General features: G+C 39.1%; 1 protein-coding gene across 1 annotated transcript; it reads right to left on the reverse strand.

Annotated features, from left to right (window-relative positions):
• Positions 1–1,432: 1,432 nt before the first annotated feature.
• On the reverse strand, positions 1,433–15,506 carry PPIL6 (peptidylprolyl isomerase like 6). Its single transcript, XM_039351170.1, has 8 exons — positions 11,995–15,506; positions 9,395–9,490; positions 8,610–8,798; positions 6,341–6,403; positions 4,458–4,605; positions 3,484–3,540; positions 2,208–2,343; positions 1,433–1,664 (listed from the first exon to the last, which is right to left on the reverse strand). The coding sequence occupies exons 1-8, from the start codon at positions 12,097–12,099 to the stop codon at positions 1,553–1,555; spliced, it is 906 nt and encodes a 301-aa protein (XP_039207104.1). The 5' UTR covers positions 12,100–15,506; the 3' UTR covers positions 1,433–1,552.
• Positions 15,507–15,710: the final 204 nt, after the last annotated feature.

The following is a 15,710-nucleotide window of genomic DNA, read 5'->3' on the forward strand; positions in this document are numbered from 1 at the left end:
AAATGATAACACAGATTTTCATGTGAGGGCAAAACTGCCTTATATCTTTCTAAAAGTATATCACCCAAAGCCCCACATTTACTTACTTAATAATTATATTCTGAATCCAGTTTGTTCTGGGCTAAAAAAACAAAAAAACAACCCACAGGCTGCACCAACCAATTTAGTATAATGATTATGGCTCCAGGCTAGAAACGGACTTCAGGAGTTCTAGTCCTACCTTAGGCACAAAGCTAGCTAATGCTTTGGGCCAGTCATTCTCTCATGGAGGGAAGGAGGGAATGGCAAACCACTTCCAAAATCTTACCAAGAAAAGTGCAGGGACTTACTAGGCCAGGGGTGTCAAACTCAATTTCATTGAGGGCCGCATCAGCATTGCGGTTGCCCTCGGGTGGACCGGGTGGGTGTGGCCAGGGTGGGTGCGGTCTACTGGATGGGCATGGATGGAGTGGATGTGGCCTATTGGGTGGTATGGCCAGCTCTACATCACATCAAGGGTGCCTGTGGGGGCCTGGGCAGGAGTGGGACAGATCTGAGGGTCTCTGGCAGAAGCGGGTAGGACCAGGGCAAGCGCCAAGGCATGGTCCATTTCTTCATTCCTCACAAAGGGTGACACTTCCCCAGCATGCACCCAGGGGGCAGGGCTGACACAGCAGGGGCTGGTTCCTCGCTGTTTCTAGACGGCCTTGTGGAGCTAAGACTGAATGTGTTTCAGCGTAGATGGCCACCACAAAATTATACATTGGCTCCCGGCTGGCCTGGGCCAAGGCCAAGGTAGCGGGGGCCATTCCCTCACTGTTTCCAGGATGGCTTCGCGGGCCACATGAAACCACTTCAAGGGCCACATCCGGCCCCCAGGCCTTGTGTTTGACATGTCTGTACTAGGCAGTCACCAAGAGTCAAGACTGACTTGAAGGCACCCACCCAGCACACACGTACACACTGCTTACAAAGGTAAGGCTGTCAGACATGGACGCTGAAACTAGTTGATCACTACAGGTAGATAGCAGAAAAAAGCTGTGGAGAACTTTCTGCTGCCATCTATAGGTTCCATGATATTTTGTAGCCCAAGTGGGGAATCAAGAGTATGATTATATGCATACAGGTAGTCCTTGCTTAGGTGCCCTAATTGCAGTTTCATCATTAATTATACCAGTCATTAAGCAAAACATTACATGATTGTCCCACACATGGCTTCTCCATTTTGGCTTTTTTTTTTTTTTTTGTAAAATAAATGATGGCATGGTGTAATGCGTCATGTGCCATTGTTCATCTGAGGCTGTATTTATCTACTTTTAAGAACTGCTAAGGACCAGATGATTTTTACTATGTCCTGATACATAAAACCATAGAATTCAAATAGGGTATACTTTCATTTTCACATGACTGTATTTTGCTTTGGAAAGAAAAAGGACAATAAGTGCTTTTATTCTTTTGTAAAAATTAAAAAATAATTTTTATTTGTCAACTTTTTTAGCTGCCACAAGTCATATGATCAGAAAAGAGCTACGCTCTACAATTAAACCAAATTAACATCTACAGTATACAGTAATCATGGCTGAAAAATGTTACAGTTAAGAATTCTACATTGTAGCACTGGCCTCTCATTGGATGTCTCTGTTAGTTCCAGTTCCCGTAGAACTTCTGAGCCCTCGATCACCTGTCTAAAGTAATAATTGAAAAAGAAACCCAAGTAAATCCTTAGAGTTTATGTCAGTTGGATTTTTTTTCAGTTGGTATTAAGCCATTGTTTAGAGTATTCTTTGTTATTTATTTGTTTATTTATTTATTTGATATCTGTGGCTATCCATCTTAAAATAGAACTTTGGGTTGCTCTTAGCAGGAATAAAACTATAAACCAGGAAAGCAAAATTAAAATGAATTAAAAAAACCTGGCACCTCAGCCATCTTCTAGGATTCCCCAATAGTCACCCACCAGATCTTATTGATCTGCCTGAGAAAACAGCCAGGTCTTGAAGCCCTTCCAGGAGGCTAAAAAGATGGTTGCCTGCCAGATTGTTGGGAGGATGGTGTTCTACAAGATTGAATAATGCAGCTACCTCACTTCAGTGAATCTTCCCACTAATATTGCTTCGAGTTCCACGATAGAAGAAAGGCAGGAGAGAAACATCAAAAAAAAATATTGTTCCCATGTTTCAGTTATAACATTTATACTTGGGATACCCAGAGTGATTTCTTACACATACCCAAAAGCCACATATTTGGTATTCAGATATGGTGCAGGTTGTAATGTGATGTAGAACTGGGATCCGTTGGTGTGACGGCCTTTGTTGACCATTCCAAGAACTCCTCTCTTATCATGGGGAACTGCAAAATTTTCATCTAAAATAATATAGTAAGCAGAATATAGGTGTGCGTGTATGGATATACCTACATATAAATATACAAATATCAAGGCTGATTGAACTGTCTTTATCCCCAGTGAATTAATTTGCCTCTGTGGGCTATTGCACAAATTAAGAAGTCTTGGTTAGTCAATCCAAAGGTCATTTTCTAATCTTTCCAGCTCTTGCAAAACAGGCGGGGAGGCTGTTGCTTCCCTTTTAATCACCGTCTTTTCCTGGTCCGTGATATAGTCAGCACCATAATACATAGTCCTACTTGTTTCTGCCTATGGTTTTACTCCCCCATTGGAGTTGGAGTGCATGTAGACATACCTTGTTCCTGCAGAGCATCTCTGGGATTTCTTGATTATGGACAGCTGAAGGAGCAGTTTACCTCTCAGGATTGAATCATCTGATTTATGGGGAGTTGGTCTGGCCCTAAACAGACCTGCTTAGGGCTAAAACCAGTTTCTCTTTATTCTCTCCCTGGCTCCTTGCAAATAAGGCTATAGTGTAAGCACAGTTCTCTATGGCCCGCTAATTTACTTTTTCCAGTGTTATATTGGCTTGTCTACTTGCTTTAGTTCATTGTAATATCTATAACGCAACCAGAAAAAAGTATTGATCATTCCCAGTTTTAGACAGAAAGCTGAGGAATACCTATTATGTACAATTCACAAATCCACCTCAAAATGGAGCTCCCCACTATTCCATACCATGACAATGAGTTGCTCTGTAGTTCCTAGGAATAGTCTATTGGTCTCCATGCTTATCAATCTCTTTTATAGCTTCACTTCTGATGATGATGATAGCCAAAAATCAAACACTTTGTGAACAATCGAGAATTTAGAATGTATGATTTCTACACTGTTTTTGAATCTCTTCAGCTCCGGTCTGACCCCTTTTATGAGGAAGTGAAAGTAGAAAGTCGGACTTCTAATACAGATGGTTGGCATTTGCATTACACTGATTAAAGTAAGAGCTTCAATGTCTCCTTCACGTTATTTTTACACTATTTCTTTCCATTCTGTTTCTCTTCGAAGATTATTTTTTACATTTATAATATAATCATTGCCTATAATATTTCTGAAGCTTGCTATTTATGTAGGACCAGCGTAGTTTAAGAAAATATTTCAACCTTCAAAGACAGGTCCATGTATCGATTCACCTCCATTTCCTCTTCCACCATTTATATCTATGTACGTTATGAAAAGAAAAAATGATACATTATCTTTTTGTATCAGAAAACAGCACAGAATTTTAAATGACATGTATAATTTTATGATTTGTAATTTTTGTCTTTAACCAAAAGAAGGGAAAATGTTAAAAAAAGACAAAGGAAAAAGCAAAAGCACAAAATTATATATAAATGAATATTTTACAGATTATCTGTGGGTGATTATAATGGTTCTTTTTTTTTACTAAAACTGTTGTCTAGAACTTTTCATACATATTTATGCTTGAGAAGCCCTTATATATTTCATGATATTGGGAAGAGTGCTATATTAGTTTAATGGTTATTATTAATAGATCTTGGGAACTAATAATATTACAGTTGTTGCTGAAATACGGTACATCTCTTAACATCCAGGATTGATCATGTTTGCTTGGGTTCCTGGGAAACATAATTCAGCAGCAGTCAGAGGACCACAAGTGCCCATATTTTGTTGTAACAGAAACCATAATACATCTATATATTCTAGGTTTAGGCTTGGTTCCATTTGAATAAAAGGCTTCCATCCAAATAAATGTATATAAATTTAAATTTTGGTAAAAATTCTTCCATATTTTATTTTTCTCCCATGCTTTTTTTATTTACAGACATATGAACAGTGGTGGGATTCAGCCGGTTTGCACCAGTTCGGCAGAACTGGTAGCTAATTTTTTGTTGCCCACCCAGGCCCAGAATGGACTTCCGGAAGCAGCATCCACACAGAGACCCGGTTGTTCACAAATTTAAATCCCACCACTGCATATGATTATCTAAAAGTATAATTCTTATCTAAAGGTTTGGTTTTATTCTGGTGATGGGAAGGAAGAACAGTCTCACATGCTGGAGAATATACCAATCATGAGCCATACTTCACTCTATGAGCAGATTTCAATACCTACCTCCTCCTTGTATCCAGCCATTTTTTACAATTCGATGAAAAATTGAATCCTTATAAGTGAGTGCCAATCCAGACTCAGAGTACCCTTTCTCTCCTGTACATAAACACTTGAAATTATGGCATGTTCTGGGGCAAATGTCAGAATAGAGCTGGACAATAGAAGAAGAATACGGAACATTTCAGAAGCTCAGTTCCTGAGGTCAGTGGGAAAAGAAACATTACATTAATTTATGAGATGAAAGGAATCACAATTAATTTTGTATATTCCAGGTATTTTATCAATCTAAAGATTGTGACATCTTTTAAAAATGGGTGTTTTATCCTCATGAGAAAAGACAATGCATTTTAAAATAGGAACAAAGAATCATGACTCAGAGATTGAGTTCTTGAGCATGCCCTCCTACTGTTATCTGTTCTATTATTTTATGGTGACTTAGAAATTAGTGATCTGTCTCAGTCCAACTGTTCACTATCATTTCACCCATCTCAGCCTATCAATAAAGCAACAAAACTAACAGCCTCTCTTTTGGAACATCTGGCAATGTTTAAATTAAGTTTCAGGAGGCAATTAAACTCCTTTTCTTCTAAAGAGCTTTTAGTTTAGGTTTTAAGAAAGGGAATGGACAGATTTATTTTCTATGGTGTTATATGATAACTTACTGATTTTAATGTTTGCATGTTGTGTAAGAGCATATCACTTGGGATATTCACAAGGACACAATGCAGAAATAGACATACACACACACAGAGAGAGAGAGAGAGAGAGAGGGAGAGAGAGAGAGAGAGAGAGAACTGCTTGATTGGAAAACTCTTGGTACAATGTTAAACATGTTTAGAGAGAAGCAAAAACGTTTGAGGAAAGTGGGCAGCAAGAGTCTATTGGATTGCAGCTTTAATAAATCCTTTAAGTTTTAAACATTTAATTCATCAAATAAGCATAAGCTTGCTTTTGAAAAAAATCTAAATCAAAATATATTTGTTTTTGTGTTCTGAGGAGGCATTGCATCAACTTTAAAAGTCATTCCTTTCTCCTTGTTACACATACCGTATTTTCCGGCATATAAGATGACTTTCTAAAGCATGTAAATCGGCTCCGAAGTCGGGGGTCGTCTTATACACCGAGTCGTCTTATACACTGGAAATTACGGTAGTTTCCAGCGTATAAGATGACTTTCTAGGCATGCAAACTGGCACCGAAGTCAGGGGTCGTCTTATACGCCGAGTCATCCTATATGCCGGAAAATACGGTATGCCTATGCATACATATACAAGGGACTTTACCTTCTAAGGCAGTGCTTCTCAACGTTTGTGTGACGGCGACCCCCGTCAGGTGCATGTGCACGGCGCCGCCCCCACGCGCGACGCGCGTGCGTGGCACCACCCCCGTGTGAGGCGCGCATGCGCGCCACCGCGAAAAATGGCGGATCGCCACCTTTGGCGACCCCCGAAAAATGGTCGATCGACCCCAAATGGGGTCGCGACCCATAGGTTGAGAACCACTGTTCTAAGGTGACACTTTCCATATGAAATTTTTAAGCACTTATTTAAAAATTGAGTTCATAAAATGTACTTTACAGCCATTAATGGTCGTAAGTACATATTTTAAAATAAAACTGACTGATCAAACCAATATTTGAAAAAGGTGAACTCTTATACTTAGGCTCAAGAGAGCCTAAAACAAAAGAGGCCAAACTATTGCATTGTCACTCAAATAATTCTGATGAGCAGTCATTCTCCAACTTCTATCCATGTTCCAATGCGTAGTTGATCTCACATCAGGAAGTGGACCTTAATTGTTTAAGTAACAGTTTTAAACATAAGTGTATTTGCTTCTATGTACATGATAAAAACAAGGAGTGGTTGTCTTTTCCTTGGGCAACTTACCTCAAAGAGCAATTTTCCAATCGAAACTTCCTGAATTGCTATTTCCATGAAAACAAACATATGCTGCCAAGATAAAGAAACCAAACCCTGTGGTTAAAGTAAAGCCATGTGAGTGAATCACTGGATAAAGATTGCTCCCTTCTAACTCTGAGTCATGCTTCAGAAGGTAAAGGGTCAAATTCCAGTAAGTAGTTATTTCATCAGCATTTTCCTGATCCTATGGCTTGTCAATATTTTACGGTTAGGAGATTTGATCAGTAATCATCAACTAATCTTTCAAAGAACTCAGACATTATGTGGATGAATCTGGAAATATTCCAGGGTACATGTTAATAGCAGAGGCTCAAGGTCTTAAATAAAATGTGAACTGAGAATATACAGAACAATCCAATGTATCTGTGAAATTTAAGCAAGGAGTAGACATTTACATTGGGCAGGCAAACTGTGTTTTAAGGGTTGAATTAATTCCTGATCATCCCCAAGTTTTCCATTTCTTCACTGTTACTGGGAAGGGTGTGTCAAAGCTTCATAAGGGTTCTATGAAGGTCTACATTAAACTCAGTGAAGTAAATGGATAACTTTGGATAGTGAGGTAGGTGACGTATAAATTTAGTAATAAATAAATAAACATAAAAATGAATGGAACGAAAGTCACCACATAAACCAGGATATTGAAAGCACGTCTGTCAAGGGACAGCTTGGTCTGCACATGCCACAGTTGGAACTATCTGAAGGCAACAGCATTGTTTTTTAAAAAGTATGTATTAATGCAAATGAGAGAAAATGATACTGAAAATATGGGTGTTTTTTTTAAAAGAAACCCTCCTTTTTGAATGATTAGAGAATGAAATTATTTCCAGCTTCGTTATAGCACTTCTATTTTAGCAGGCATTAAGCCTGAGATCAAAACAGTTTTTACAAGACAATTTGTGAACTTTCACAGTGAGTGATCTCCTGTGTTCCACAATGCATTCTTGACATGGTAGGAGCAGAGGTTTTTCGTGAGCTTTCTGTCTGAGCTTTTGGGATCATTTGGTCCCCAAAATGGACTGAGAATGTAGTCCATTCAACAAGCTTCTTATTGTAAAAGGGCCAAACATTTATTTTCCATTCCAGAGCTGAGCTGCACCAAAATTACCATAGCATGTACACATTGTCAGTTTTTGCATCAGACTCAGCAGAAACTCACAGCGTTCCCGACATTTCACCTTATTAAGCACTTGGCTTGAGTTGGCAGAAAGCTCTCAGATGTAACATGGCTATATTAGAATCTTTATGGCAGTTAAGAGTGAAGCCCTAAACTAAATTGTTTGTTAACTCATACCCATGCAAAGAATTCACAGCCTTCAGATATAGCTATGCTACAGCTTGTAGGCTTTTTCTTCTGCTTGTCTGAATTCATGATATTGACCAGACTCATGATGGCCTTGAGAGACAGCTGAAAGATGTTCATGGGAAGGTTGATATTTGCCTTGGAATTGCTGGTTCCTGCCAAGTTCAGCCCTTACAAGCATTCAGACCTTGCTCTGGACCTTGGCTGCTTGCTTTTAATCACTTACTCTCTCACTGACAATCCCCACTTTTTTCAGCTGGCATGTTGCATATTTTCTAAAAAATACAATGGAAAACTAAGTAACAAGTAAGTGATATTGCCTTGAGCAGAGGTCTTCAAAATCCTTAGCCAGGCATGCTGGCTGAGGAATTCTGGGAGTTGAAGTCTACAAGTCATAAAAGGGCCAAGTTTGAAGACCCATGGCCTTGAGTCATGCAGCCAGTGATGGCCCTGGAGTTACAAGCTGGCTTATCATGGCTCCAACATCACTGACAATGATATATAGTATGACCTCCCACACAGAAGAGTTCAATATTTCAATTTAAAAAGGATGCTGCTATATCCTTGCTTGGCTTGGAAATGTCAGTAGCAATCTATTTTAGTCTATTTGTGAGGATTGTTTGGACTTTCCTGGAGGGTGGGATTTTGGACAGCCATAAATCGTCAGAAAATATTATTGGTGTTTACCTATAAAGCATGATTTTAAGGTTAGTGATTATCAAGGTTTATGTGACTTAAGTACCACAGAAATGATGGTTACAGCCACCACCCCCCCAATGGGAGAAAATTTATGAGTTGAAATTGTGTTGATCATTCTTAATTTTCTAAAGACTTTTCTGAGCCAACTTTATAAAATTAAACAAATGAATTACATTGGATTTTATATAAACTCCAAATATCGTATACTCATCAGTGAGACTTTTAAAAAAATGTCACCTTTTTGGCTTTTAAGTATTTTGTGAGGAAATCTGATGTAATTGCTTCATAAAGTGCTATGGGCTTAAAGTCTTTATAATCCCAGACATCATAAGCCCACTTCAGCAACATTTTTTCATCTCCAAGAAGCTGGTTGTCAACAAAACACATCACATTGGATGGATATTCCCATGTTTCACCCCTCAGTTCCTGTGATCAGAAAACAAAATAGCAATGTTAAGGATTAAAACATATATTATAGAAGATCACTAAACATTTTACATTGGTGATAAAATTAAGAATAGATCTGAAAAGGTAATGATGAGTTTTTGCTAAAAGATTCAAGTTTGGAAGCATTACATAAGTTGATCAGGATTTCCTATTTATTACTGAATTTCTAACCCATCTTTCTGCTTCTTCAATTGTAGAGTCACTGGTTGTATTCATGCATCATATTATTAGGCCCATTGTGGCTCATTTTATTGTGGAATTCCAGCTTACAACTAAGCACAGAATAAGGCTTTTGTCAATTGTGGTTTATTCAACAAACCATAATTTAGTTTAATATGCTATACAGTCAGACCTCAAACAAACCACTTCTCCTTAATTTAGACTAATTTGATCTGAAAGTCACACAATCAGAAATTAGCCACCTACGCTTAAGTCTACCATGTTGTACAAACTAACCAGTATAATTACTTTGCAGTTCAGTGTGGTATGCAAACTTGGAAAATTAGAATAATAAAACTATTTAGTTAACTATAGATAAGTATATTGTATAAATATAGCCAGAAATTAAAATATACCTTCTTTTTTTCTTGTAGATATTCATCCCATGCAAACTGCAATAAAGGAAGTACTTTAGGCTCACCTATCTTGGTAGGGAAGTTTCTCCTAAGGGTCTAAATATGCAAGACAAAAGTTTTAAACAGTGAGCCATGTTTTATATTTCATAATGGTGCTCCTAAAGTATTCATAACCATTATAACCAGTGGTGGGATTCAAATATGTGAACAACTGGTTCTCTATGTGGATGCAGCTTCTGGAAGTCCATTCTGGGTCTGGGCAACAAAAAATTAGCTATCAGTTCTGCCGAAGGGGTACAAACCGGCTGAATCCCACCATTGATTATAACCATATAGCAGATCATATAGGTTACTTAACTAACAATGTTTTTGGATCACTTATAAGAGAAGAATTTATACAATTCTACTTCCTGGCATATCTCAAGCAAAAGTTTTATTATGATAATGGTAAGATGTCAATTTTGTCAACATTTATTATACAAGAGTAAAATGGCTAAAACAACTTAAGCAATGGAGAGATAGCAGTGTGATTTGCCCATCAAACTGAACGGTCCTAGCATTCCTTAATTAGCTTCCACCCCTCCCTACAATATATTTCATTGTACCTCATAATCCCATAATCTAGGAGGTCTGTGCAATGGACTGACAGATAATTATGATGTAGCATCAGAACTACATATCCAAATGAAGGTCAATATCCTTTAACAAAAACATCTACTCTTGAGAGATATTGATAAATGTCAAATTTTAGTTACTCCCCTTTGGATTAGCCATTTTATTCAGAGTAGCTCTTCCCCTCCCTACTTCCTTTTCTTTGTAGCCCTGCCAACTCTTTGAAGCGGATGAGAGGCTACAGGATGGATGCCTTCTCTACATTCATGAACAAGGGATTACTTCATTGGGTTTAATTGGTTAACACCCTTTTAGTCTATCCATCTAATTAATCCATAGTTGTTCATAATAATGTGTGAGTAGACATGAAGTGGCCTTGGAGAAGCAGCCTTCATGTAGATAGTTGCTTGATCTCAGTAGATATTCTTAGTAGAGTACTTTTTTTGCAGTCATAATTCCCTCCTAGAGTGACATTCTCCATATAGCTACATCTGCAGAGATTTTCAGCAACTGAACTAAATATTTTAAAAAAAAAAACGTCAAGCTGGGGGCAGTTTTTCTACAGCGTGAAGGAAATGACAGTTTTATTTCTACCTAACTGAAGGAAATTTATTTTATTTTATTTTATAAGTTCATTAGCTGCTACAGAAGGCAAGAGGAACATAGGAATAGACAATTTGCCAGGGGAATTATTTTTTTCAGGTTACAGAAGCCTACCTTATAACTGCATACTGAGAGCATAGAACACAGAATCATAGGGCTGGAAGGGGCCTCAGAGATCTTCTAGTCCAACCTCCTGTTCAAGGCAGGAGACCTTATACCAGCGGTTCTCAACCTGTGAGTCGGAACCCCATTTGGGGTCGAACGACCATTTCACGGGGGTCACCAAACAATGCAGTCCACCATTTTTTTCCCCTTTTCCTTAGCTGTGCTACTCCTTTTTATTCTATTGGCTTTTGAAAGCCAATAGAATAGACTCTCTTGAATAGAGTCTAATTCTATTGGCTTTCAAAAGCCAATAGGAATTGTCTCTGCCCTGCTGAGCCCGCCAAAGGCCCCAGTCTGCAAACGGTGCTGCAAGTTGTCTGCAGCAAAGGCGAGTTGTCTGGAAGCTTCCACCCCTCTCTCCTGAACAACTACTAAAAATGTAAGTAAAAGAGGCCCAGGGGTGGGAGGTGGGAGGCCGTCGGGCGCAGGGAGGGTTGCTGGCATGCGTGGAGCCCGGCGGGTGCCTTACCTCCCTTGGGCTGGGCCAGCTGGTGGCCCAGCCGGTGGTCGGCCTGCGCCATCTCTGCCGCTTGCCAGCTACGCCTCGGCCGGCACAGAGGGCAGCACCATGCATGCACGGCGCTCCCGGGCAGGGAAATTCCTCGACTTACGACTGGTTGGGGATCGCAGCATTAAAAAGGTTGAGAACCACTGCCTTATACCATCCCAGTCAAATGGTTGTCCAGCCTCTTCTTAAAAATCTCCAGTGATGGAGCACCCACAACTCTGGGAGGTAAGCTATTCCATTGATTCCTGACAGTGAGGACAATTAACCAGTGGAACAGCTTGTTTTCAGAAATCGTAGGCACTCCATCACTGGAGATTTTTAAGAAGAGGCTAGACAGTCTCATTTGTCTGAGATGGTATAGGTTTTCCTGCTTGAGCAGGGGGCTGGACTAGAAGACCTCCAAGGTCCCTTCCAGCTCTATTCTATTCATTAATTGTTCTCACTGTCAGAAAATTTCTCCTTACTTCTAGGTTGGATCCCACTTTAACAAGCTTCCACTCATTACTTCTTAAAATACGTTTAAATCGTGAGCTCAACTGACAATTCTGTTCTGGAAGAATCTACCGTTCATTGAGCCTTTGCAATATCATGTTTGCAGTTTGAAGAGCTCAGGGGCAGCATTATCAACATAAAGAGCCATAAGGAAAAGAGAAGCAGTTCACAAAGAAGTGAGCAGTGAATCTGCAACAAGGATCTGGGTCCTGGGAATTACCTCCACTGCATGCACCGCCATGTGAAAGGAAGGCTCTGTGAGCAGGCCCACCACCTCCACTTCTTGGAGCTTTATGGACTGAATACATGGGTTTTTCGGCCACATTGCCCACAAAGTTTTCTCTCTTCTCTTTGCTTTTCAGCTGCCCCACTTCTTCTCAGACAACAGCAGGAGAAAAATCAACAAGTTCCCTCACCATAGCAACTCCAATCAGATGCTACCATTCTCTCCAGCTGGGAGTTCTGCCAGCCAGTGACTGATTCTCAACAGACTTTCCTTTTGTCTAATGCAACATGAAACCCAACCGGTCAATTTGGAGGTATGTTTAAATCTGATACTAGCTGATATTATCAACCCAGAATGTTGATTTTTCCAATGAAATATTGTAATGAGACAGTGGTGTGTTTGCTCGCTAAACACGCTGAGCTGTGATACCCACTGAGCAGAAACCAGGATACTTCTTGTACTTTTCTTGCGTATAGATTCATATGTTTGAGGCAATTATTTAGATAGTACATATTGATTAGTGGTGCCCTGTAGAATTAATTTACACAGATGATAATGACATCTGATTAAAATCTCGATAATAACATAAAGTGCTTTTGGATTGGTGGTGGGCTTTGCCACCAATTTCTTTGTTCTCCATTTAGTACAGTTAAACAGATTGATTCTTGCCATATTTAAGCTCCACTGATAGAATCAGCACATAAAGTAATGTCACATGCATAAGAACAGAGCTTAAAGTTAATAATTGAGCAAACATGATACATTTAATATAAGTAATGACATTACATGTCCTAATTAGATCAGTCATTGACTGCATGTGATAACAAAATGACGCATTTCTTTATGAGTTTATTTTGACCTGACAAGCAGTCCTTACAGTCTGGGATCATGAAATACTAGAATACAGGCACTTTTTCATAGCTCCAGCAGCGACTGCTACATTTAAGTAAGGAACTACTATTAGGAAAGACTCAGGGGCCTCAGCCACCTCTCCAGTGTAGCATAAACAAGAACAAAATACCATACATTCTCACAGATAAAATGAATCACATTTTTCATGATGTTTTTGGTGGTCTGCTTATCTGCAGATGTTTATCAGTGGGTGTATATGGAAAATATGGGTTAATTTTTAATTTTAAATACTTTTAAAAATATTACTTATATACTTGCAGATAAGCCAAATCCGATTTTTAAGGTGCATTTCGGTGCCTCAAGTTCTCAGTTTATCTGCAAGTACATACAGGTAATCCTCAACTTACAACCACAACTGAGCCCAAAATTTCTGTTGCTGGGTGATACATTTGTTAAGTGAGTTTTGCCCCATTTTACAACCTTTCTTGCCACAGTTGTTCAGTGAATCACTGCAGTTGTTAAATTAGTAACACGGTTGATAAGTGAAACTGGTTCCCTATTGATCTCGCTTGTCAGGTCACAAACAGTGATCACATGACACCAGGATGCCGCAACCATGAAGTCAGTTGCCAAGCATCTGAATTTTGATCATGTGACCATGAGGATGCTGCAAGTTGTGTGAAAAACAGTCACTTTTTTTACTGCCATTGTAACTTTAGTCACTAAATGAATTGTGGTAAACCAAGGACTACCTGTACAGTAATGAAACTGGAATATTTTCCAGTGTGGACTGACAACTGTTTGCCATTTATATTTACTTCTACTGCAGCTTTTCAGATACTATCACCTTGTGATCTTGAAATATGGTTGGCCCACAGACAGATATTCTGCAATCTGTTTCAAGATTTGCCCTCTTTTTTTTCTTGTTATTCTCATTCACTTTAGACTGTATATTAAAAAAAAAATCTCATCACCAGTTAAGGAGTATCTATCATGTGGGTCTTAATGAAATTGTGTAGAAGCTTTTCTGTTTTGTCATGTTGTTTTACCTAATAATGTTCAATTCCTTAAGAATCCTAATGAGAGCCCTTTCATTCCTGTGAAATTTGCAGACACCTTGTTGACAGCCAGACAAATTCTAAGGGAGAAATTGGTAAAAAGGGACCCAGAGGTAAACACTTGAACAGTTGTGCTATACTGAAAAGATACACAAAAGTACTGTATTCCCAAGTAAAACATGATATTCTAATATAATGTTTACAATTCAGGACATCAATTTTGCTTTTATTTAGAGTTGTAGGTAACTCCAAAAAGCCAACCTGGTTCCTGCTGTAAGGAATGGGGAGGCAAACTCCTACGGGTAGTTTACATTTACTGACAGGGGCTTAGCCATTGCTCAGTGTTGGTTGACATTCAGGTTAATGGAGGCATAGTTTGGGAACACATAGGCCCGGTTAATTATTCAAGCTGTCTTTTTCTGCTAGTTAATGTTATTCTTTAAAAAATAAACAAAGACAGAAGCTGGAAACTGAGCTGAGAATAGAAATGTGGTTCATTCTCCCCAGCAGCCTCAAATAATTGATTGAAATGCAAAAGGATCTGAAAATGAAATGCAGGAATAATTGAGATAGAAACATGTCTCAGGAAGTCATCTTGTGGTATGGCAAGAGCCTGATATTTAAATGTGCCTACCTTTCCTGAAAAGTAGAAAAATAAGGGGGCTGGGAATGATTTTGGAAGGCTGCAGGAGGTCCTAGAAGGCATCCTGAAAAGTCTGTCTTTGTTAATAGGGTATTTGTGACTGGCTGCCATTTTGTGAGAGCATCTAAATAGAATCTCAAATTATCATTTGGGCAAATGGGGAAATAGTTGAAATATATTTTTATATTTGCACACATGATTACTGCAATTATATTGTAACTTTATATATTTTTCTTAAAACAATTGGATAGAATTTGTTCATCTTTATAAGGCAGAAGCATGTTTGACCTGTAAAGAACACATTTCTGACAAAAAAAGAAGTTTGTAACACAGAGATAAATCATGGAGGAAAAATGTTTTCCAGAAGAATTAATATATGCATTGTTTATTTTAAAAGCACTTTAGAAAGATCTTACACAAAGAAGCATTATATTTTAAAATTTAAATGTTTAACTGAGGCCACAATTTAATCATTTAGAGCAGAATTATTTCCCAGTTATACATCTTTTGCCATTTCCCCCTTCTGATATTTTTTTTTCTCATACAAACCTTCATAATTAATTATCTTCACAAAATCATTCAGTTGGTCTTAAGACACTGAACTCTTTAAAATAACAGATTTGTAAAAATCTCGATCAGCTTAACTGAGGGAAGAATGGGTACCGTCTCTCTCATGTCCAAACTCTTAGCACCTTCATTTCATCCTGTTCTGCATTACACCAAAGGTTACCACCAGGATGCTGAAGTAATCTGCAAGTTTTCATTGCCAACCAATGTTCAACCAATGAAGCTTTCCTATATTCAGAATCCATATTGTACAGTTTAGGAAGTACAAGGAAAGGAAGAATGGAATGCAATTCCTTAAAGCAGTGGTTCTCAACGTTTGTGTGACGGCGACCCCCGTCACACAAATGTTCTGCGCATGCGCGGTGCGCATGCGTGACAGCACCCCCATGCACGGCGCACATGCGCGATGACACGCATGCGCGGCGGTGACCCCATGTGCGGCACGCATGCGCGGCGGCGCCCCCATGCGTGGCACACATGCGTGGCAAAGCCCCCATGCGCGGCATGCATGCGCGGCAACGCCCCCTGAGGGGGGAAAAAGGCGGATTGCCTTCTTTGGCGACCCCCGAAAAATGGTCGATCGACCCCAA

Source organism: Crotalus tigris, unplaced genomic scaffold (genome assembly GCF_016545835.1).
Source record: "Crotalus tigris isolate CLP2741 ecotype Arizona unplaced genomic scaffold, ASM1654583v1 scf7180000018371.15429387391:27106975, whole genome shotgun sequence".
NCBI classification, from domain to species: domain Eukaryota; kingdom Metazoa; phylum Chordata; class Lepidosauria; order Squamata; family Viperidae; genus Crotalus; species Crotalus tigris.

Bases quoted from the DNA above. Each gene is read 5' to 3' on its own strand.
- PPIL6 (XM_039351170.1), bottom strand. From the start codon at position 12,099: ATGTGGCCGAAAAACCCATGTATTCAGTCCATAAAGCTCCAAGAAGTG. The intron at 2,344-3,483 runs GTTGAAATATTT...ATATTATTTTAG, and splicing joins ACATGGACCTGTCTTTGAAG to ATGAAAATTTTGCAGTTCCC. The intron at 1,665-2,207 runs GTATGTGTAAGA...TTATTACTTTAG, and splicing joins ACCAAATATGTGGCTTTTGG to ACAGGTGATCGAGGGCTCAG.